Here is a 23,694-nt window from a genome sequence, read left to right on the forward strand (position 1 = left end):
AGAATGTTCAGTCGCCCAGGAACTTAAATCATTTGCAGCCCACTTTCTGCGAGGGAAGAGAAGGTTGTCATTTTGGATGGAGGTTACAACCTCACACAGGGGCAAGCTGAGAATTGGGAAGAAGCCCCAGGAGGTTGGAAAGCTGAGGGATGAGAGAGCTCAGCGGGAAAGAGGTTGAAGGAAGAATGAGGAGCAGGCAGTGGACTGAGAAAAAGTTTGTGAAGCAAGAATAGGTGGAGGATGAGGCTGGTGGAGACAGGGGAGGGAGAGGCTGGTGAGGATGGGGACTCCGAAGAAACCCAGGATCCTTAGGCTCCAGAGAGGCTATTTGGTCTGCAGGAAGTAGAAGTTCCAAGGAGGCTGGTCAAGACAGTGGCTAAAGGAAGTGAGACTAAACAGTCAGTGGCCTGAAATGCAGAAATATGAAGGTCAGCAGTGGAGACATGGGATTGAAGGGAAGGAGAAAGCAGCACTGAAGAAAAATTACATGTGGACCCAAAGGGCATGAAGGCCTGTCATTGGGAGACAGCCAAGGGAGCAGAAGGTTGCTGGGTCTATGCCCATCACTGTCAACACTGGAACCTGGCAATCTCAACAGGCAACAGCAGGAAGCCATTGTGGGCGGAGAGGAGGGGCAAGTTTGAATTGATCAGCTATTCCTGTGCTGCAAGTCTTCTAGATCTATTGAAAGTGTTAGGGAGCCAGTTTGGTGATGTGGTTAAGAGCGGCAGGACTCTAATCTGGGGAGGCGGGTTTGATTCCCCACTCCTCTGCTTGAAGCCAGCTGGATGACCTTGGGTCAGTCACAGCTCTTTCAGAGCGCTCACATCCCCACCCACCTCACAGGGTGATTGTTGTGAGGGTAATAATAACACACTTTGTAAACTGCTCTGAGTGGGTGTTAAGTTGTCCTGAAGGATGGTATATGATTCTATTATCATTATCATCATCATCGTTGTTGTTGTTATTAGTGAGATGTGGTTTCACTTTTGCATAATTGTATCAAATGGGAGCTGCTTTCAGGAGCAGTATATTCAGTATTATTCAGACGGATAATATATTTTAAAGCATTTATAATATTGAGGGTGGAATGAGGAGGAAGCTTCACCCTCCCCCCACTTTCCTGCCTCGCAATCCCAGCTCTGTCCTTGCTCCCCTCCTCCCCAGGAGAAGGCTGAAAAGGCGGCGCTGCAAGCGGAAGTGCAGAGTCTTCAAGAGAACACGCAGCGCCTGAAAGAGGCTTCGGAGAGTGCAGCGGCTCAGCTCAGCCAAGTCACACAGATGCTGGGGGGGCCTCCCACACCCCCCCACTGTCCCTGAGGCCTCGAGACGGACGTCCCTCGCACCTCTTGGTGGTGTGCTTGCCTCTCCCCCATGTGTACTTGAGGCACAACAGAGACTTACTTCACTGGTCTGTGTGATCCTGGCTCCCAGCTCCCTCCCTCCGTCACCAAGACCCTCCTTGCATTGGCCCGTGACCCGTGTCCAGAAGATGCGCTCTTGAGCTGCTCTCACCCCTGATTTGGAGGCGCTGCCCATTTTCAGAAGGGGGGAGGCAGACAAACAGGTGCTCCGCCCACTTAGAAAGACTGCCCCTGTTTTCCTTCAGGAGCAGCCACTCGCCTTCCTGGTGATTCGAGCACCAGTCAATCACCTTGATTTGCAGCTGTACAACCTGCCCACCCATGGCAGGTAAACCGGCTGACCAGCAATGGGTTTTTACTGGGTTGTGACTTCGGACCCATGACTTCTCTCTGACTATAACCACTAACCCCTGTGGAAACGCCACACCGGTGGGTCCATTGGAGGATAATTCACCAGGCAATAACTGCAGACCACCTCTGGGCATAGGGGAGAACGTACCAGACCTGCGTTAATTTACCTGCCATGCAGGGGCTTGAACAAGCCTTGAGATCCTCTGGCTGCCTCCTCTTTTCCTTCCTCCTCCATCCTCCTCTCCCACCTGAATTCCAGCACTGATTCGGGCTGCTTTGGGTCCCACCTCTAGCCTTGGGTGGGGGGGGGGGGCACCAGCCAGCTCGTTCATTAACTGTGAAATTTTTTGAAAGCTGTGACAGAACCCATCTCCCACCCTGGCCCTTCTTTTTGCCTCTTATCAGCTGTCTTGCATAACCTTCCTTGGACTCTTCCTGGAGCGCAGGCAGATGACCCAGCCAGCGGTTTGCCTCCCCCAGTGGTGCTAGCCATCAATAATTTTCCATATCTGCTCCCCACCTTCCATCCTTGGAGCTGGGCTTTGCCCCACATGTGGTTGCAGGAAGGATTGGGAGGGGTCCCTTTCCCCCTAGTTGTCATGCCTTTGTGTTATGTAAATACTTGAGTTTCCAGAGACAATGTCTGTCTGTTTGTCTGTCTCTCTCTTTCCCTCTCTCTCTCTCTCCTTTCTTCTCAAGGGACCAAGGTTAACGGAGGGATGGGGGGGGGGGGCGGGAGTCAGTGGTCCACCCATCTCCCCGCACCAGCTCCTCCAGCCTCCTGTCTGTATTGGAACTGAATGTACAGAACGCAGCACCCCTTCTTGTGCAATAAAGTCATGGTCTGCAGCTATGTCCTGGCTGTTTCTGTCATCTTTGGGGAAACAGGCCTGGGAAGCGGGGGCAAAACAAAACAAGTCCTGTGGGACCTTAAAGACTAGCAACATTTATTCCCGTACAAGCTTTAATTCCTTTAATGATAATTCCACTGGAATTATCAATAAAGGGAGGGACAGTCTTGTGCAGAGGAAGGAAAGGGCAATCTGAGGGAACTGCTATACCTCACCAGCAAAAAATATCTTGCCCTTTCCCGAGCCTCTTCTGTTGCTGGTTCTTCTGATAATTCTCAGTATGATTCCAGGTGGCTTTTTTTCCGGGCAGAGGACGGAAACAGTTTCTGTGTTTGTCCGGACTTGTTCTTGTGAGACTTGTATTTAGCGGTTTGTTTCTTCCTTACAGGCTCTATAATTAGGTGGGCTAAATCTCGGGTCTTGTGGAGGACATTTTATAATCAATATAATAGAACCCATGTGAGTTTTTCACCCGTCTGTCTTTCTCATTGGCCCTTCCCGTCTTTACCTTATGGCTTTGACCTCCTTTTTTCAGCCTCCACCCATCCACTCAGCAGTTCCCTGCTTCTTAGCACACATGCTCTCTCTTTCTCTTTCAGCTACCCAGCCTGTGTGTCTGTTAACTCACCTACTTCCAGGGGCCACTTTCTGCTTGGCCTCCTTGTCTTCAGCCATCTTGTCTTTCCAGCAATACTGTCTGCATGCCAATAGAGCTCAATGATTTTTTTTCCTTTCCCTTGCCTAACGGGCCTTTCCCCTCAGAGGCTGTGCTGTTTCTCAGTGTTCTACTGCTGACAGTTCCTGTGAGAAACTGAAATAAAACAGGAGTCCAGTGGAACCTTAAAGACTGTGACAGCACTTATTCCAGTATAAGTTTTTGTGAGCCAGAGCTAACTTCATTAGATGTTTGGAGACACTAGGCTAGCGCGTTCATATTAATTGGAATATTTGCAAACATTCTATGTAATCACAGTAGTTCACCTCTGTGGGGTTGCTGCTGCATTCAAACAACAGTTTAGTGCCAAGCTGCTGCATTCAGCCCAGTTGGAGCTATTTTGCTCTTTAATGCAACATTGCTTGTCCCACACCATGAACTCTCTTCTGCACACATGCATAGAAAAGACGCAAGACCAGTTTTTTTTAAATCCTCCATTTACTATCAAACAAATGCAAGCCCCTATCCCATCTGTCAACATTCTGCATTAATATCCCCCTTTCCGCTCCCCACCCTCTGAAAAAGAAACTTTAGCAATTGCAAAGTCCACAGTTCTGACTCTCACAAGCATCTGAGGCATTGGGCCTCTCTCCGGTCTGGGTACAGGATGGAAGGAAATGTAGACGCCTGGAATCTCTTTTGTTGACCCTATGAATGCACCACAGTTCCAGTTGGACACCTTCAGAGTCCAGGGTCAAGATTGTCTTTGAGTCCCGCTCCAACCTCATGGGATTCAGGATCTGTGCAAAGCACCATTGCAAAACTGCACAAGGTTTTAGATGCTCTCAACCCCACTGAAAAATGGGCCCAACCATTGGACAGTTCAAGGGCTTTGCCAGCTTGCAAGTCACACAAATTATTTTTAGCTCTTGGTGATGGGGGGAGAGCAGAAGGGGGAACTGGGGTGTGCGGTGAGACCCACTTCCCCAGTGGGGGACAGGAAGGAAGCGCTGGCAGAGAGACTTTTCTTGGTGTGGCTCTTGCCCATTTCCGCCCCTTTACCTGCATCTAAAGGAGGCAGCCTGGCCCAGGCAGTGGGAGGAGCAGGAATTCTAAGACGACTTCTTTGGCCAGGAAGCGCATAGAGGAGTGAGATTGCCGTGGAGTCGCTGGCTTTCGGACAGCACCGGCCCGGTGATGGTGTGCAGAGCCAAGTGCTTGCATAGGTACGCCCGGCGCCGAAACCGCTTGGGACAATGAGAGCAACGGTAGCTGCCCTCCACAGTGCCTGGGTGTGGTGTACTGGGACTGTCGGTTGCCTCGGGACTCTCGTTCTCCTTGGTTCCCTCTACGTTGTGCCCGCTACCTCGGGGCTTGTGCCAGCGACGGTGGGAAGCCAGGTTGGCTGGGCAGCTGAAGGTCTTGCTGCATTCGTGGCAGCGGTACTCAACCCGGGCAATGCGGGAGCAGCAGTGTTGGGCCAGGGCAAGTGGGCCAGGGTAGGATTCCTGGCAGAGCTGACAGACAAAGGCACCCAGCAAGACCACTGCCTCTGGGGAGCCCTCCCTGGGACCCAAGCCAACTCTCTTAGGCAGGGGGTTTGCTTGCTTCACCACAGCGCAGGCCGAACCCAAGCCAGGAGACTGTGAGGCACACGCCGGAGCAGATTCACCTGGCGCTGGCGATCCGGAGTTCAGGCCCCGATCGAGGCAACTGGCCAACAGAGCAGTGCTTACCAAGCGCAGGGGGCTCTGGGATGGGGGTCGGGATTCTGGCAGCCCCCCCACTCTGGGCAGTTTCCTCTGGGCTGAGGGTAGAACTACTCCGCTGGGGAGCGGTGCAGTCAGTGGGTCGTCCTGCAGTGTTCTGATCCGGTAGGAGATGGGGCCGTCTCGGCGTGTCCTCTTCACCAGGAACCCACGAGGCATTTTACAAGAGCCTTGACGTCCCAGAGATCTGGGCTCGCTCAAACCAGCTGTAGTTAGGCAATGAGTCTTGATATCCCAGTCGGGACTTTAGGCTTGGTATGCTCTTACAACCAGTTAGGTCCTGGTGCTGGCACGCTTCTCTCCGGCTCCAAATGCCGCTGCCTGCTGCAGATTCTCTCCGCTGCCTCTCCTTGGCCTTAGAAATGCTTCCAGGGTTGGTGTAAGGAATCTGCCTTGGTTTTCCCAGCACAGGCAAGTTGGACGGGTCTGATCAGACCCTTTGCAGCTGCCGCCGGTGGCTCTCCCCCAGCCCTGCCTTCAGTGGGGAGCCAGCTGCCCCTGTATGCAGGCTGCCCCCTATATAAAGCCCCGGGCTCCTATTGTGTGGGCTGGAGGCTGCAGATGGCTGGTGTAGGGCAACCAATGGGCGCTGGGCTGACTGCGTGGCTGAGAGTCCCGTGGGGGAGAGGCAGCAGATGGGAGCTCTGGCCCTGGCGCGTGGGCTCTGCCATTATGCAGATTGGGGGCAAGGGGTGGCACACGACTGCCGCCACAAAAGGGGGGGTGGGCTGAGAGCTGATACCCCAGGGAGGCTGACAGCATCAATGGACCAGGCAGGGAGGGAAGGGGGGGACTGGTGGGAGGTTAACCCTTTGCATGGAAAGGAAGGAGCAAAGAGAAGCACAATGCTGACTGGCCCTGGTGAAGATTGCATTTCCCTGTTTAATTATCGACAAAACAAAAAGGGAAATAAGTCTAGGCCAAGACATTTTAAGCAAGTATTGAGTTCAGCTGAAGTTCTAGCCCACCTCATCACACAGAGTACTGGGGCAGGAGATGGATCCCCCCCAAAATCAGAACAAGAAGTATCCATTAAAAATGTCAAGCCTCTTTCATCTACATCACTACATCTGATAACTTGATTTTTATTAGAAAGAGAATGAATGAACGAATGAATGAATGAATGAATGAATGAATGGGTATATTTTTCATTAATTAAATCTTGAGCAGCACTAGGCCTCCCTGGGACCCTTGCATCTGTTGGGGTGGGGGGTGGGATTAGTTTTGGTTATTTGGGGAGAAAAATGTTGTTCTGCACATACTTAATGACACCTTTTATTATTGACCATCTTGAGAGCTGAGCCCTGCTGTGGAAAATGGGCTGTGCCTAGGGTAGGTCAGGCTGGAGTGTGTGTCTGCATGTGTTTGGGTCTGTGCATACAACTCTGTGGTATTTTGTTTTGGAATTCCTTGCGGATCAGGAGGCCTACCTACAGTTTTTGTTGGTTAAATCCAAAATCCCCCAAAATAGCTGAGAAGGAATTCTTCAGCTGAACAGTAGGTTTGTCCTACCGCTGCTAGGTAACATTACCGAATTTGGCTCCCGCTGACTCTTGACTAGAGCATCTCCTCAAATTCCTTTCCAATTTTGCTACGATGAGGACAACCGTTTTCTCTGCTTGACAGGTGATCAGAGTGTTCCATTTAGTGCTGTAGAAGCATCTGATTAAAAGTTGACTTTTATATTCTCAAAGGGAGAATTGCTTTTTGTTTTGTTTTATTTTGCTCCTTTGTCCCAGCAGCCGCTGGTGTAACTCTAGACCTGAATTGCACTCAGCACCACTCAATCCACATCTGCAACACATCTGGTAAAACTCTAGATCCATGCTTGGGATCCTTCTATCATGCCCTGAAACATCTTTCTTCCCTTTTGTGTTGAATATGCAGCCTGCAGGAAAAGTCCTGTAGAACTTGAAAGCTTGCACATTGTTGTGGGATATTTTGGCTTGTTCTAATAAAAGGCGTGACATTTGTTTTTTGGAATGGTTTCTTAGGGGTAATTTGTAAGAAGTGCTTTAAGGTTATTGAGCTAGCAGTTGAAGAGACTCTAATTCTGATCCAAAGAGTTTGGGACACTGTACAGGAATCATGTTGTCTTTACAACAACCTTGTGAAGAAAGTTGGGCTGTGAGCAAGTGACATGTTCAAGATCATCCAGGGAGCATGACCGCTGACTGGGGATTTGAACATGAGTATGCCCAGGGCAAGTTAATACTCTAACCACTATTACACACTGACTCCCCTCATCATCACTGAACAGCCAGAGTGGTGTAGGGGTTAGAGTGTCAGACTAGACCAGGGGGACTCAGATTCAAATTCCCTCTGCCATGGAAGCTTGCTCAGTGACCTTAGGCCAGGTACATACTCTTGGCCTAACCTACCTCACAGGGTTGTTGCGAGAATAAAATGGGGGAGAGAAGAACAATGTAAGCCATATTGGGTCTTCATTGGGAAGAAAGATGAAGTATAAATTAAGTAAATAAATATATAAATATCAAGCCGTTGTCACATGCACACACCCCAGCCAGAACCACCACTCCTCCAACTTGGCAGGCTGGAAATCCACAGAAATGGGAGTAGGGAGTTCTGACTTAATATAGGGCTGGTGACCTCGAACAAGAAACACTTCTGGGGGTACATCCACCACCATGTGAGATTTTAAGAGGCCACCTCACCATGGGGTAAAAGGTTGCTGTGAATCCACTCTTTTCAACCCTTTGGTTCTCATTTTATCCTGATTTGACCCTGGTCTTGGCTTTGGAACATAACTTCAGACCCAAGAATATGTCCCACCTAATGAGGACACTGCAGGGCTTCCAGATGGGAGAGCTGGGCATGAGCTATGCACCAAGGTGCAACCCAAACTCTATGTGTCTGTTGATCTCCTTCCCTGATTCAACACCGCCCAGGACAGAATCATGCCATTAAACACAGATTCTGTGCCGATTTAGGCCTCAACATTGTTACAGAGTTTGTTGGATTTTTAAAAATACCACAATGATAAAGGAGCTCCTTTGGCTTGTGTACCTCTGGAGCGATCGGTCTGAGGCATGCCTTATCTCGGATTGCAGCCTACACAATGCTAAACTAATGATCTCGCCTGGCAAATCCCTGTTTGGAAATCCAGAATTCATGATTTTTTTCAAACCAGCTTTTGGCACACCGGAGGTTATTTTACTCAAGGATCAACTCCCCCAGGTGTCCTTTGCCCAAGGTAGTCCAAAACCACATGCACAAACAGGCCAGCCAGCCAGCCAGCCTCAGGGGCTTTTTCAATTGTCTTTGCCGGGGGTTTTCAGCTGCACAGTTGCTCATTGTGTGTAAGAGGCGCAGTTGGTCTCGGATCTCTGCACACAGGGGGACACCCCCCCTCCCGACCCTCCACCCCCTGCACCCTTGCCCCCTGTTCCCTAGGGGTGGGGGCAGGCCAGGCTAGGCCTCCTGGCGCATTGAAAATTCGCTGCCTCTCCCTCCCCCCAGGAAAGCCAGGGAGTGTGTCTGAAAAGCACAGACACGCGCCTGGCCTGACCCCCGACCCCCATCTCCATAAAGCTGCGAGGCCCCCTTGCAGATGCCAGACAATAGACCCCTCCCCATCCACACGCACACTTCTGGAGCTGTCTGCGATTAACCCCTTCATACCCCATGCCTGAAACGTCCAAACTGTGAAGGGCAGGAAAGAGAGCCAAAGTTGGGAGGTTTTGCCGCACAGTTGTAGGGTATGCCTTACAGAGGGCTTCAGTAAGAAGGATCGCCAAGAGGTCACCTAGTCGCATCTTCCTGGGAAGGGGATTCCACGGCTTCTCTGAACCATTAAGCTTTTTGCAGGGCTGCCATCGGAAGTTCCCCCTCTCCTGACACTTAGATCTCCATTTAAGAGCTCTTCTTGTTGTCCACCCCAAATCTAGCCCTGTCCACCCCCCATAATCTGAATCTTTAATTTTCGGAACAATGTTGGCAAGTCATACCAATAGGGCTGTTCACCAATGACAGAGTGTTTGTTCACTGCCTTCATCTGCCTTTTAACTGAATTCTTGATGTAAATAAGTTTGCCTATTACCCAACACCTCATTCCGCTTGTCTTTTTCGAGAACTCAAAGGCAAGGTGAGATCATTGTTGTCATGACCAGAAGAAAAGAAAGACTTGAATTTTTCATTCATGTTCTCTTCTAGTACCTTTCCCCCAAACAGCTTTTTTAAAAATGGGAAAATTAAAAAACAAACAAACACAGAGTGTGCTTTAAAAATTTAGCCCCATTGATTTGCTTCCCCAGTTAAAGCACTAAAAATTGACACAGAAAAGTGAATCTAGGGAGTTGCCGTCGATGGAATTAGCTCAGTACTGTCTATTCTGAGAACAGCACTCCAGTATAGAGAAAGGCCTTTCTCGGCACCTGCTACTCAATATAATTGACCACGATCACACATGAAGAGACACCTTCTCCCAAGTCACACCATTTATTTATTCATTTATACCCCACTTTTCTCTCCAGTCAGGACCCAGATTTCCTGGGTCATCCTGCAAGCTGCCATGGCAGAGCAAGGATTTGAACTTGGGTCTCCCAGATCCTAGTCTGGCACATTTACCACTACAGCTACCACTACAGCACACTGGCTCTTGAACTGACAAGTTCAGGATTGTCTCCTCTGGCAGTGGCTCTCCAGGATCACAGGCGGTAGTCTTTAGCACCACCTAATACCCGGTCCTTGGAGATGCCAGAGCATGAACCTGGGACCATCTGCATGCTCTGTCACTGGGCCACAGCCTCCCTCTATGCACTGAACATAGGAACCTCTCACTGTACGTGCTCTGCTGTAGTCCTTTCAAGCAGCAAATGGAACTCCCATTAAGGAAAGAGACACTGTGGCTGCTGATTGGAGGCGCTGGGATAACCTAGGAACAGCCAAGCACGTTTATCCATTATTTTGCTTTCATTTAAAAATTATTTCTATCCCTGTTTTCTACCCAATATCCAACACATAATTTTAAATGAATGAACTGAAACAAGAATAAAACTACAAATTAATAAAACTACAAGGTATTGGTTATCACGTACAAAGCTCTTCACGGCCTTGGCCCAGCATACCTACAAGACTGCCTCCCTCCCTATGTTTCTCCACGGCAGCTTCGCTCATCTGAACAGGGTCTCCTGCAGGTGCCACCCTGCACATGGGTGGAATCAACAGCAGCCCGTACATGGGCTTTCTCTGTGGTGGCCCCTACCTTGTGGAATGGCATGCCTGAGGAGGTCAGGAGAACCTCTGCTCTCCTCGCTTTCCGCAAATGATGCAAAACTGGATTATTCAAAAAGGCCTTTGAATTGTAGGGAGGGGGTCTCAGATGCTTTGCTAAAGAGTTAAGGACCATAGACTTCACCACTATGTTCCCTTATGTACTATTTGTTGCTTTAAATATGTGCTCCTATGAGCTACCTGTGCTTCATGTTGTCCGTCAGTCCTAGAATTGCTTATGCTCTGTTTCAGCATTTCTTCAACTCTGTATTGGATTCTTGCTAATGCTATGTCTTTGTGAACTTTTATTTATTAACCCTATGGCATTGCTTATAGAAATGTCCTTGATACTGACTGTTTAACATTACATAATCCATCTTGAGTCTCAATGAGAAATGCAGACTATAAATGACATATATCACCATCATCATTATTATTGATGACGATCAGGGCTTTTTTTCAGCAGGAATGCCGTGGAACGGAGTTCTGGAACCTCTTGAAAATGGTCACATGGCTGGTGGCCCCGCCCCCTGATCTCCAGACAGAGGAGAGATTAGATTGCCCTCCGCACCAGGCACGGAGGGCAATCTAAGCTCTCCTCTGTCTGGAGATCAGAGGGCGGAGCCACCAGCCATGTGACCATTTTCAAGAGGTGCTGGAACTCCATTCCACCGCGTTCTGGCTGAAAAAAAAGCCCTGGTTTTCATCAGCCACTAAAGACATCCCTACAGTGGCTAAATGCAAGACTACCAATGAGTATTCATGTGTAACGTTTCTGATGCATTCCAAGCAAGCATTCAAAACACAGGTGGCCACTGAATGATGGATGGGCAGATTGTCCAGCTTTGTCACTGGAACTCACGGCGGATTACACAGAGTGAGTCAATACAATCCACAGGATGGGGCATCCAATAAACAGTGCAGAAGATTTGATTGCAGAAATTTGGAGCCAACCAGAAATCTGAAACAGAACTGAAGCAAAGGGCAAGTATTAACATGTCGTGCTAAAGGATGCAAAAATTACATAGCAGGGTCCAACTTAATAGTATGAACTATACATAGTATTATAGACTACTGTCAATAACTCTACCCAAGTGTCTTTCAGAACTGTTTTCTTACAGTACAGCCCTATTAGGTAAAGGTAAAGGCAGTCTCCTGTGCAAGCACCGAGTCATTACGGACCCACGGGGGAACGTTGACATTTTCTTGGCAGACTTTTTCTTATGGGGTGGTTTGCCATTGCCTTCCCCAGTCATCTACACTTTCCCCCCAGGAAACTGGGTACTCATTTTACCGACCTCGGAAGGATGGAAGGCTGAGTCAACCTTGAGCTGGCTACCTGAACCCGGCTTTCTCCAGGATCAAACTCAGGTCGTGAGCAGTGCTTGGGCTGCAGTACTGCAGCTTAAAACTCCTCTTGAATAATTCAGTTTTGCATAGTTTGTGGAAATCCAGGAGAGAGGGAGCCTTCTGACCTCAACAGGCAGGCTATCCCATAATGTGGGAGCCACAGGAGAGAATGCATGTGTTGTTGGCACCTGAAGGAGTTTCCTGAGACGGAGACGTTATGATTTCATTGAATCTCTGGAATGCATCAGAACTTCCAGGATAGTATCACAGACCAGGGGAGGGTGTGTGTGTGTGTGATGCACTGGCATGGACTTTCCCTGCACGGCTCCTGTTTGTTCCAATGAGGCTAGGGCATGAGACCTCTGGGATTAGCTCCGGCACCAAAATGTCTTGGCCCAGCTCTGCGTGAGTCACCATGCCAATTTGTCCCTGCTAGTTTGTTCATCGTTTCAAGGGTGGTTTTGTCTTCAGGGCCGGTTTATACATGTACAGGTACATTGCTAATCACTTGGTGGATCTCAGCCAAACTGACTTCCTTGAAAATGAACCGTGGTCTGAGTATGAAAGTTCATGGTGATGAACTTGTGCTGGGCTCCTTCACACATGCACCCTTGATCCCCTTCCCTGGTAATCTTTCAGCCTCAGTTTCCTAATAGTAATATGGGCATAGTGATAGCGAACAGAGGGACCAAGTAAGTAGTTAAAACTATACTTTTCACACTCACAATGATCGGTGAATTAACAGGCAGCAAATGTTCTCCAGCCCACATTGTGGCATGCAGGGGGCAGCTAGTGTCGCTTCACAAAAAATACAATTCCCTTTTGTGACTGCTCACCGGCTCACTTTCTTTAAATGGGACGATTCAGGGGTTTAAAAAATCCCCCCTCTCCCCGAAGGAAAAGGGCTGAGAGACCCAAAGCCAGTCTGTCTCTTTAGGACCTTTCTAAAAAAGTTGGCCCCAATCAAGGCATTATCTCCGTTTGACTGCAAGGTCTTAATTAGACAGACCGATGCGTGTTAATTGCCTCTCTGTGTAACCTTCAACCTGCGCCTTCAAGGCGGAAAGGCGCCTCACTGGCAACCAGCCATGATAGAGAAATGGAACCTCCACAGCCCGGGGCAGAATACCTCTGAGGTCGTACGAGTTATGAGAGGACAAACAAGACGGGAGCGCTGCTGCTGCTGCCGCTGCCCCGCTTGCTGTCTTTCTATAGGCATCCGGTCGGCCACTGTTGGAACAGGAGGCTCCGATCTGATCCGGCAGGGCTCCTGAAGAACCGGAGCATCGCTCCCAGGCACAGCAGCCAGAAGGAGCGGCCCGCAGCCCGCAGCCTTCACCCAGTCTTCTCTTCGCTCTGCAGTCTGTCCCTGCAACAGCCTTTTTCTTTTTCTTTCTTTCTTTCTTTCTTTCTTTCTTTCTTTCTTTCTTTCTTTCTTTCTTTCTTTCTTTCTTTCTTTCTTTCTTTCTTTCTTTCTTTCTTTCTTTCTTTCTTTCTTTCTTTCTTTCTTTCTTTCTTTCTTTCTTTCTTCGGCGCGCCCCCTTGCGGCTCCTCTGCCCGGCCGGGAGCCGCCTCTCCTCTCCTCTCCTCCTCTCCTGCCGCCGGCGCGGCGTCTCTTGGCGGCGCTCCCAGATTCCTGCCCCCGGCCGGAGATTGGCTGCGAGGCGAGCGAGCGGGCCCGGCGGAGCGAGCGTTCTCCAGCCTGGCAGGGGCGCCCGTCCGCCCGCCGGCCCCTCCTTCGCCGCCCGCCGCTCCCTCCCGCTCCCGGCGCGCGGCTTCCCCGGGGCGCCCCGTCGGGGCCAGGCGCGCTGGGCTGCGCTGCTCGGCGCCCGGGTCGGCCTGGCCTTGGCGGCGCGGGATGCCAAGATGCCCTCGCGGGGGCTGGCCGTGCTGTGGCTGCTGGCGCTGGGCTGGCCGGGCGCCGCCTGGGCCGTGGCAGGCGCCTCGGCCGCGGCGGGCCCCTCGGAGCGGACGGCGCTGGCGCGGGAGCGCTTCAAGGTGGTCTTCGCCCCCCTCATCTGCAAGCGGACGTGCCTGAAGGGCCAGTGCCGCGACAGCTGCAAGCCGGGCTCCAACATGACCCTCATCGGCGAGAACGGCCACTCCATGGACACCCTCACCGGCTCCGGCTTCCGCGTGGGTGAGCAGCACCGGCCGGGGGAGGGGGCACCCGCAGGCGCGCCACAGCCGAACCACCGGCCCGTCTCCCGCCCTTGCGGCGGCTAGTTGCGGGTGGGGGCGATGCCTTCGGGATTCCCGCGGAGTTCTTTCGGGGTAGTTGCCTCGCCTCGCCTCGCCTCGCGCGGAGTTCGGCCTTCCCCTTGGGACGGCTTCTCTAGAAAACAACAGCCAGAGTCCCGCCAACGAAGGGTTAACGCCCTCTGTCTAGTCCTCCTTTCGGACAGACGGTCGCTCATCCACTTTCCCTTCCCTACCGAGAAGCGTTGACTTGCGCTGCTGCGCGCAGGGTGCCAAAGGATGCCACCCCTTCAGGTGGGCGTTCTGTGGTCCTGCCAACTCAGTGGTCTGGTACCACACTTGAAAGTTTCAGGTGGGTAGCCATGCTGGTCTGCAATAGAACGGCAGGATTTGAACCCAGGGGCACCTTAGAGGCTCACAAGATTTTCAGAGTATGAACTTTCAAGAGTCAGATCTCTAAGGTGCCCCTGGATTCAAATCTTACCCCTCTTAAGGATTATTCAAGAGCAAATGTCATTTTCACCACAGGCTGTGCACTTTCAGGCACTTACTTCTGGTCACTGGTGCCCCAGGGCTTTCCCACTTTTCCCACTTATTTTTGCCGAGTTTTGAGATAATAAGGCACTCTTTGCTACAGAGAGTCTTCCTCCCCTCCCTATTCTCTTTCCCTCTCTCCCCCCTTGCCTGTTTCTTCCCTCAGCTGCTTTTGGCTGGCGGAAAACCTTACCTCATGTCCCGGCCCGTCTCCTGGGGCCCAACGGCCTGAGTGTGCGGCGGCTGAGCTCAGAACCGTTAGCCAAGCGAGCACACAGGCAGATCCGCACTGGCTTGCTGAGACAAACACACACACTCAGGGCTCCAACGGCATTCGCAGAGGAAAAGCAGCAGCCACGATGAAGAGGAAGGGGCTTAACTTCAGCCAGAGTTCTCATGGCTCGGCCCCAAACTGGCTCAGCTTTCAGGGCAAACAGTTGAGCGCTTAAGCCCTTGGTTCATAAGATCCTTTTTACTGCTAGCTGCAAGTAGGACGGCCAGCTTCTGAGCTACACAGAATTCTGCTACTTCAAGAAGGAATCACTAAAAAGGTGGGCGGGGGGGAGAGTCTGAATATATACTTTACTACAAAAACAAGAGGCTGGGTAAGTGGGGAGAAAGGTATTCACTGAGCATAGGGATTAAGTAATGCAAGCAGTGAGCCGTCTTCAGCAGGTTCTTGATGTAAGCATGGTGCTGCAGTCACTTTCTGACACCTAAGAAACAATGATGTGCCTCTAAGTATCCTCCTGAGTAGCAGAGCCTTTCCCATTGTGTAGTTTCCAGGCAGGCAGTAGCCCCTGCACCTCTTCCTTCGTCCGCTCACTTTTCGCCTCTTGTGTGCCATGATTCCTGCTTGGGTTAAACCAACTGAACAGTAAAGCAGTCGTCTAATTGCTTTGCCGCACAGTCAGAACCGTTTCATTCAGTGGATAAAAAGGTGTTGTACTAGCAAATGGGGGACTTGGGTTCAGTCCCCTTGAGCTAGTCACTTTCTTTCTCTCAGGCTAACATACCTCACAGGGTTGTTGTGAGAAAGAAATGAGACAGGGAGAACTGCATATGCCACTCTGAGGTCCTAAAAGGAAGGGAGGGATAAAATGCAAGTGGATAGCTAAGAAGGAAAAAGCTATTTGCAACCACTTTACTGTGTGGTACATTGGGTTTGCCGCATGCCGGGGGCTTGATTTCGGCTTTAATTTTTAGACAATTTTCAACAACCCTCCTCCCTCCCCAAATTGTGTCAAATATTGGATTTATCAAATTAAGAATGTTTGTTGTGATGTCACAAATTATCAAAGCCCACCGCTAGGTTGCTCTGTGAATCCCATGTCCCGATTGACTACTGGTTTACTTTTAATTTGTTTCCTTTTTGTTATGGAAAAAGAGAGATGGGGGGAGAGAGAGAGAGAGAGAGAGAGAATGTGGGATTGAGATCTGATGTAGCAAATAATCTAAGAACTCGTGAACTAGGAGCTCCCTGGATTGAATGTCATTTCTGCCCTGAACTCACCCACCCTATGAGATTGTTGTAAGGATTATTGGGGGAAATATATGCCATGTTCTTTAAATAGCATAAAAGTGCAAAGTGAATATTGAACATTACTGGCCAAGAAGATGTCGGTTTCAGATACCTAAACAGGGCTCCTAAAATGGACTCGGAAACTTTCTAAATGCTTTGATCGGATTTACCTCATTCTTTATCAGTCGTCGCATGACTGAGGGTGTGTCAGTGTGCTTGAATGTGTGCGCACACGCGCGCGCGCACAAATTGGCAGGTCATATTGTGCTCTCAGCGCTCTCTTGGTTTTCCTGCCTGCTTGCTGCGTGAATTTCTTTACCAGCTGGGCCGGAAAATAGCTGCCAGTTTCCCATTTGGAATAGACGGGCGTCTGGGGCAGAAAGAAGGGAGTTCTCATGGAAGACTTTTCCTGGCTGATGCAGTGCATGCATGGGGAAAGGGGGGGGGCTTCATATCTCTGCAGCAAACTAAATCCAAAGGCAGAACTTTGGCCTAGAAGCCCATCTTGCTAGCCAGCAACTGGCGTGGTGGGGGCCTCTGGGAATGTGCAGAGAGCCAAGGCCCTGAATCAATCCAGTCTTATTCTTGGTTCCCGGCCACAAAGGACAGCCTCTCCCCACCCACCTGCATTCCTTACTTTGGATCTGAGCTTCTGCCCCTTTCCTGCACTGCCTTCCTTTCTGTTCCTTGGTGTTTGTTTTCCTCACGCAAAAGTTCAAGATGCCCGGAGAGCCAGAAACCACAGCATTTGTTGACTTTGCTGCTTGGGAGGGAATTATAGAGAGAGGCCGAGGCCGTGGTGGAAGTGATGGGGCCGGAGTGGGAAGGAACCTCTGCTCCTCTCAGCTGGCCTGGCTGACGACTCTGCCCTGTGCCTCAGTGCCTGCCCCCCACCCCCTGTCTGGGCTAGTCCAGCTTCTTTGATACTTAAATTCCTAGCTGGAATTGCCTTATGCACAAAATGTTCTCTATGGAACTAGGTAAATACTCTCTGGTCTTTCTTAATTTTACAAGACCCTTCTGGCACATACAAAAATATAGTTGTGTGCCTCATCTTTGAGTGTTTCTGAGTTGCTTAGGTCTGTCCTTTCTTATGAGGGCCGATTCTCACATGTGTTCTTGAGTCGTACTCGATGACACTCCGGCAAGAGTGTGAATGGTTTCCAGTGAGAAATCATAGAGTTGGAAGGGATCTCCAGGGTCATCCAGTCCAACTCCCTGCACAATGCAGGAAATTCACATCCACATTCCCCACACACACCCAGTGCTCTCTGCTCCATGCCAAGAAGATGGTAAAACACCTTCAGGATCTTGTCTCTCACTCCCTGAAGGAAATACAGAGCTTTCCCACATTCCATTCTTTTTCTGCAGCCCCTTCCAACTCCCGGAAAGACCATTCCCAGGTTTGCAGAACCAGCATGGAGGAATAGCCACATGGAGGGAGGGGGCTTGAAGGAGGAAGGACAACAGGGTAAAATTGCTTACTCTTTCCGCAAGTTATAATCCACTGGGAAAAGGAGTTGATTTCATCCCGTTCCCCATCATTTTCACCCACCAACCAGCATAGTGGTTGCTCTGCACTGATCCTCATGGATCCCAGGAGTGATCTTTCTGGGGTTTGAAGGGGCCTGCAGGAACAAACATGGGAGAACTCTGCTTGCCTTCAGCTTCCTGAGGTCAGGTAGCAATTTTCCCCAGGCCAGTTTGGCTAGGGATCCTGACGGTGCTTTGCCATCTTCTAGTTTGGGGTCAGTGGGTATATGTGTGTGTGTGTGGGGGGGGAGGTATTTGTGAATTTCCTGCATTGTGCAGGGGGTTAGACTAGATGTCCCTAGAGGTCCCTTCCAACCCTATGATTCTACATGGATGACTGAATACATGCCCTTGTGTTTGAGTTGAGACTGGATGACAAGGGTACTGCATCTGTGGTGCTGGATCTCTGATAACCCATTCAAAAAAGTGAGTCTCAAAAGTCTTTTTACACCTTCAGCCTTCTGGATGAGCCGGCTGGTATACAATTAAGGGATACTGTTTTGCTGAGACTCTGAACATTCCTAGTGCAGAGGTTCCTGATTGTTCTGGGAGACACTACTGATGGACCTCTGGATCTGCAAGGTTCCTTTTTATATCTCATGCTATTTAATGTCTACATGAAACCACTGGGAGAGGTTACCCAGAGATTTTGGAACAGAGTGCCATCAACATGCTGATCAATAATGAAACCAGTTGGGGATTGAGGAACTGGCCTGTTCTGGATGGGGGGTCATACTTTTCCCTAAGGAACAACTTTGTGGCTTGGGGGTGGTATTTGATCCACATCTGCGGTTGAGGAGACTGATAGCATGTAGCCCCTTCCACCAGCTTTAGCTGGTCCTTCAGTAGCAGCTTTTCAGTTTTCTAATTTGCCCCCAGTTACGTATACATAGATGACAACTAGGTTGGATTACTTTAATGCACTTAACATTGAGCTTCCCTTGTTGACTGTTCAGAAGCCGCTGTGGGTGCAGAATTACAGCACCAGCTTGCCAACAGGTGGCTTCTGTAGAGAACATTTTACACCTGTCCTGAGACAACTGACCTGGCTGCCAGTTTGCTTCCAGACTCAATTCAAGATGCTGGTTTTGATCTTTAAAGCCCTAAATAGACTTGGGCCGGAATATCTGACGGACCACCTGCTTCTGTATTTTCCTGTCCATCAGTTAAGAGCTTTATCACTGGTCCTGCTTTATCTTCCGTCAGTAGCGGAAGCAAGGCAGACTGCTACAAGATGCAGGGCCTTTTCGGTTATGGCACTCCACGTTTGAGATGCCTTCCACTCAGCTATTCACCTGACACTGGATTTGATGATCTTCTGGTATCAGCTAAAGATGTATCTGTTCACCTTGTCTTGTTTTTAAATGGTCAGTGGGGTTATGGTTTATTCTTTTTCTATTTTTGTTGTTTGTATTAGGTGGGTTAGTTTATGTTTTAGGGTTTTTAGTTGATTCTTTCCTTCCCTTTATGATGTAGTTTTATAAAGGCTGAAGTCCAGAAAGGCTTCCCAGCTCTGATCGGACCATAGGCTGTGGACCTGCTGTGGAAGGGCTCCACTAGGGCACTCATTCTTGTTTGAACAAGTATGAGCTAGGGACACTGAATGGGATCCAGCAGGAATCCTTGGTAGCTGACAGAGGCAGGCGTGCTGAACAGGGTAGCAGAGAGGCATCTTTTCTAAAACATTAGCAGTTTGGTCTGGAAATGTTGCACTGTGAGGAAGTGCAGTGTCATCTCAGGGTTTGGATGGACTGTGGATCTTGACCTCTGAAAAGGTCTAACCAGATGGAGGTGTACACTCTCACATAACTGTAAGCATACATGCAGAAAATGTCACATCTAGTTGAGCCCCAAGCCTGCCCATGAGTTTCACCACTTTGAGGTCAGGAAGGAATTTTCCTCCAGGCCTGACAGGCCAGGGATCCTGGAGGTTTTTTGCCTTCTTCTAGGCATAGAGCAGGGGTCAGTGGGGGAGTGGTGGGGTAGCTGTTAATTTCTTGCATTGTACAGAGGGTTGGACTAGATGACCCTTGGAGTCCCTGCCAGCTGAATGGTTCTGTGAGCTGGGGTTCAGACTGGTAGTGACTGACTAGGAAGGATATTGTTGGCTCCTGGTATAGTTCAATTAAAATGTTGGCTCAGTGTGTGTCAGTAGTGGGGAAAAGGCAAAGTCTTTGCTCGTGATTTTTAGGGAAGAGATTGAAAACAAAACAGTTGTAGAAGCCTTGTACTGTAAAGATCCATGGTGTGGCTGCATGTGGAATATAATATACACCTTTGATTGCTGTATCTCAAAAAGTATATTACAGAGCTGGCATAGGTGTCTAGGTCCTGACCTGTATAGCCCAGGTGAGCCAGCTCTCGTCAGATGTCAGAAGCTAAGCAGGGTCGGCCTTGGTTAGTAATTGGATGGGAGACTTCCAACGAAGACCAGGGTTGCAAAGGCAGGCAAATGGCAAGCCACTTCTGTTAGTCTCTTGCCATGAAAATCCCACCAGGGGTCACCATAAGTCAGCTATGACTTGGAGGCACTCTCCACCACCACAGGTACCCAAAAGGGCACTCAAAATGATCAACAGAGGCCAGAACATCTTTGCTATAAGGAAAAACGAAGGCGTTTGTGCTTTTCTGAGCGTAATTTTGTATGATTAGACAAAAAAAAAGGCAGGGCCCAGGTCCAAATCCACAGCGCCCCACCCAAGAATCCCAACCCCCGGGACAAAAGTGTAGGTTCAAAGGAGGCATGCTACCAGGCACTAGGCATTCCATTGCAGCCCTGACAGCACCAGCAGCCACACGGGGCCAGGCAGAGAATGTTGCACAGAGTGGGAAAGCACTGGGATGGTGTGGCTAGGACTCCTGGCTCGGTCCCCACATGTGGAGGGGCGAGAGGCAGGCAAAAGCCCTAGAGCCGTTTTGTCTCTGCAGACTGCAAATGGCAGGGTGGGATGGTTCAGTCAATGGGCTGCCCCAGAGATCCATCAGTGTGGCTGGGACGCTACTCCACATACACGCCCCAGCACCCATGGAAGCAGCTCCATGCCTCCACTGTGTGGCTTATCAGATGCCAGCAGTGTTGTGGGAGAATGTGGGGCACAGAGAACCTGCCCCTTTCCCAAATCAGTCACACACACCAGCCCATTCCCCAGGAAGGGTCAGCCTCCAAGGGGCCATTTGACCCCTACTATGTTTTGCAGCCGAACAAAATAGGTCTGGTGGCACTAGATGCCCATGGCTCCCTGGCAGGGTCCACAGTCTCACCTCCATGGGGGAGGCATTGTCTAGGGGACCTCCCCTGAGGCATAAGCCACTGTCATCCTAATAACGCCTACCAAACCTGTGAGGAAGTGGTCTGCTACTGCAACTGACTGATCTGCTGCTGCTGCTGCAGATTCTACACAGGGCTCAGAATCCCTGGATTGCTTGGCTGGCTGATCCAGAGAGCTCAGTGGGTCAGCCATACCCCAAACCATAGATGTGCCCTGCCCCCCACCTGAGGGGAGGCTCCCTGGCAAAGGAGTGTGCTAAGAGCCTATTGTGGGGCACCAATCAGCCCTTCCAACCCTCTTAGGTAGCTCTCCCAGGGACACTTCCCATGGGGTATGCATGGGGCTAGGAGGGACTGGTTTGGGCACTCCAGCACAAATGCAATGCTAGCTTTGGCTGTATAAGCCAGCGCTGCCAGGACAGCACCTGGCCTCATGCAAGGGAAATTGGGGAGGTAGGTGCAGACTCCTGGGCCAGGGCGGCTGGATTCCTGCCCTTGCTTACCTGTTGGTGCATGACTGCCCGTTTGGCTTGGGCCTCCAGAGATATGGGGTACCTGTTACAGTTCTGAAATGAGACATGTCAGCCACACGATACGGATTTTGCTCTTGCCATTGGGTGATAGTCCTAAGTGCACTCCCAGTAGTGCCAAGTGCCCACTCTGTGCTTCTCCCTCCACTGAGGTGCAACACTAAGCATGCACAGCTGGAAACTCTGAGACAGTGTCCTGTGCTATGTGCCCTACCTACTGAACTATGAGGCATCCTGGCTGGGGTTTATGTAGGTCTGCATGTAGTGCTGGGGGTGGCAGCAACTGGGTGTTGGTGAGGGGTTGGCAGACGCTGATCAGTTGGGGCTGTAGTTGGCATCCTGTGTTCTGCTGGGACTTTTGGGTGGGGTCATGGCTGTGGGGAAGCACTTGGCCCTCTCCATTGCATGGCAGCTAGTTATGACTATGCCATATGCATAACTTTCTATTGCTGTTGGAAGGGCTGGAGGAGTTTAGGGGGCCAGCTAATTCTAGCCATGGCCCCAGCTCATTCAGTTCCATGCCAATGCAAAGATTTGTGGTGGTGGCCTGTTGGCAGATAGCCAGGGCGGGGCAATGCTGGTGGCCAGGACCGGTGTGCTGGTGTCAGGGCACTCTGCTGGCATAAGTCCTGCTTATGCTGGAAAATCTCATAGATATGCCAGTGTAGCACCTAGCTGGCTCCCTAAATGCTCCCACCCCCTTACGATTGCACTGATAGAGTCTTACAGCATTTTAAATACGAACGTATTTATTGGCCCATAAGCTTTTGTGAGTCGTGGGACTGGTAGGCCCCCAGACTAGGGCCGTTCCCACACTACTCACCTTCTTCCGGAACGCTGAGGAACGTGGCGGAAAAAAACATGGAAGATAGCGTCTTCTCGTGTGAGCTTTGCGCGACATTGCCCAAAAGACGCTATCTTCCGCGGTTTTTTCACCACGTTCCGCAGTGTTCCGGAAGAAGGTGAGTAGTATGGGAACGGCCTCAATCTCAAACTTCTCCAGTTAAAAGGGTCAGGTAGTGGGTGATGTGAAATTCCTGGACATGTTCCGTAACGTTACAAGACACAGATGAAAAGATTTGGTTAAAGGAGTAAAGGATCCACTCAGAGTCAGCATGGATTGTGCCTAACTGTTGAATAACAACAACAACATTAGATTTATATACCACCCTTCAGGACAACTTAATGCCCACTCAGAGTGGTTTACAAAGTATGCCATTATTATCCCCACAACAATAATCACCCTGTGAGATGGGTGGGGCTGAGAGAGCTTTGGGAGAGCTGTGACTGACCCAAGGTCACCCAGCTGGCTTCAAGGGGAGGAGTGGGGAATCAAACCCGGCTCTCCAGATTAGAGTCCTGTGCTCTTAACCACTACGCCAATCTGGCAAACTGGAATGAATCTGTACATAAAACTATAAGGAGGAACACTTGTTTTTTTGTAGAAAGCTAACCAACCCAAATTTCTACTGAGTCCAAGTCTGGCAGTATAAACTCTGTAGATGAATTCCAAGACAGGCAGGAATCTCCCTTTGAAAGTTTTCTGCTAAGAACTGTGAAATTTGTTATGAAACTGCTGTGTCATCATTGGGGGAAGAAGGGAGGGAAGGAAAAGGCTCTTGAACACTCCCTGAATTAGGCATACCTGAGCTTTGATTATTAATGCACTGGGAAGTTTCACATCAGCTGTCCAAACTCCCCCAACAAGTGCGAATGGGAGCATTTGAGGCTACCATCCAATGAATGCAACCCAGCTGGTGTTTGAACTTCAAGAGGCTCCCACTTCAGAGTCATATAAAGGAACCAATCTCCAGAAAAAAAACTCACCGAGAGGCTGAATTCATTCCAAGCAAATAAAACAAGCCGTGCATTGCCAGGTATTCAAGGGACCGTTCCAGGGACTCTAAAGCAGATCTGAAAGGACATTTTAAAAAAAAAATCTGGCCAACTTTTGGAATTTTAAATGCAAAAGTTTACAGTTATTTTAACTGCGATGAAGGACGTTTTTAAAACAACGGCGTCTTGTGTTGGCTAATTTCTAAGCAGTCATACTAAGCAGCAACTGACTGACTTCAGAGAAGAATCCTGAGGTAACTTCAAGATGAACAGATTTATTCTGTGGCCTGTTTTCCACTGTGGATTAGGGCTGCCCTGAGAAGAGGACTCAGACAAGGTCAAACCATTGGTTTCGCTGCAACGGATGAATGTGAGCAATCTTCAGGAAACATCCTAAAGACTACCATCCTGATTTTTAAACCCAAGCACTCCCACAATAGGGAATACTGTAAAAAATGTGTTGTTAGAATGAGAATAGGAAACTTTCTGGTTAGAAAAATAAGTTAATTGTAGTTTGTCGTCCCCCCCCCCCCCCCGCGTCTCCACATAGTTATGCTCCTAATCCATTGTGGATCAGGCCCACCCAAGATTTCCCTGGCTCAGGGTGGATTTTTAAGATCTTTATGATGCTTAAGTGATCCTGGGGGTGGGGAGTGGAATCCTCCTCTGTGACTGAGCCTGGCAGGAAGCTTAAGGGAGA

The 23,694-nt window shown here is 49.9% G+C and overlaps 3 protein-coding genes across 5 annotated transcripts in view; 2 read left to right on the forward strand and 1 right to left on the reverse strand.

Annotated features, from left to right (window-relative positions):
• SIPA1 (signal-induced proliferation-associated 1) overlaps positions 1-2,555 on the forward strand; it is a 40,284-nt gene extending 37,729 nt beyond the window's left edge. For 2 of the 3 annotated variants that reach the window (XM_054995036.1, XM_054995027.1), the window contains exon 16: positions 1,168-2,555. In XM_054995036.1, the coding sequence (XP_054851011.1) occupies positions 1,168-1,320 (153 nt within the window). In that variant the 3' untranslated portion in view covers positions 1,321-2,555. The remainder of the gene's footprint in view (positions 1-1,167) is intronic. The other variant, XR_008598011.1, reaches the window with a different exon arrangement.
• A 1,778-nt stretch (positions 2,556-4,333) lies between these two features.
• LOC129325266 (insulinoma-associated protein 1a-like) lies at positions 4,334-5,149 on the reverse strand. Its single transcript, XM_054972910.1, has one exon. The coding sequence runs from the start codon at positions 5,147-5,149 to the stop codon at positions 4,334-4,336; it is 816 nt and encodes a 271-aa protein (XP_054828885.1).
• Positions 5,150-13,251: 8,102 nt separating this feature from the next.
• Positions 13,252-23,694, forward strand: part of LTBP3 (latent transforming growth factor beta binding protein 3) — a 40,232-nt gene continuing 29,789 nt past the window's right edge. Inside the window, exon 1 of the mRNA XM_054990543.1 lies at positions 13,252-13,712. Coding sequence (XP_054846518.1) covers positions 13,439-13,712 — 274 coding nt within the window. The 5' untranslated portion in view covers positions 13,252-13,438. The remainder of the gene's footprint in view (positions 13,713-23,694) is intronic.

Source organism: Eublepharis macularius, chromosome 1 (assembly GCF_028583425.1).
Source record: "Eublepharis macularius isolate TG4126 chromosome 1, MPM_Emac_v1.0, whole genome shotgun sequence".
Lineage (NCBI taxonomy): Eukaryota > Metazoa > Chordata > Lepidosauria > Squamata > Eublepharidae > Eublepharis > Eublepharis macularius.

Excerpts from the sequence above, each read along its gene's own strand:
- LOC129325266 (XM_054972910.1), bottom strand. The coding sequence starts at position 5,149 with ATGCCTCGTGGGTTCCTGGTGAAGAGGACACGCCGAGACGGCCCCATC.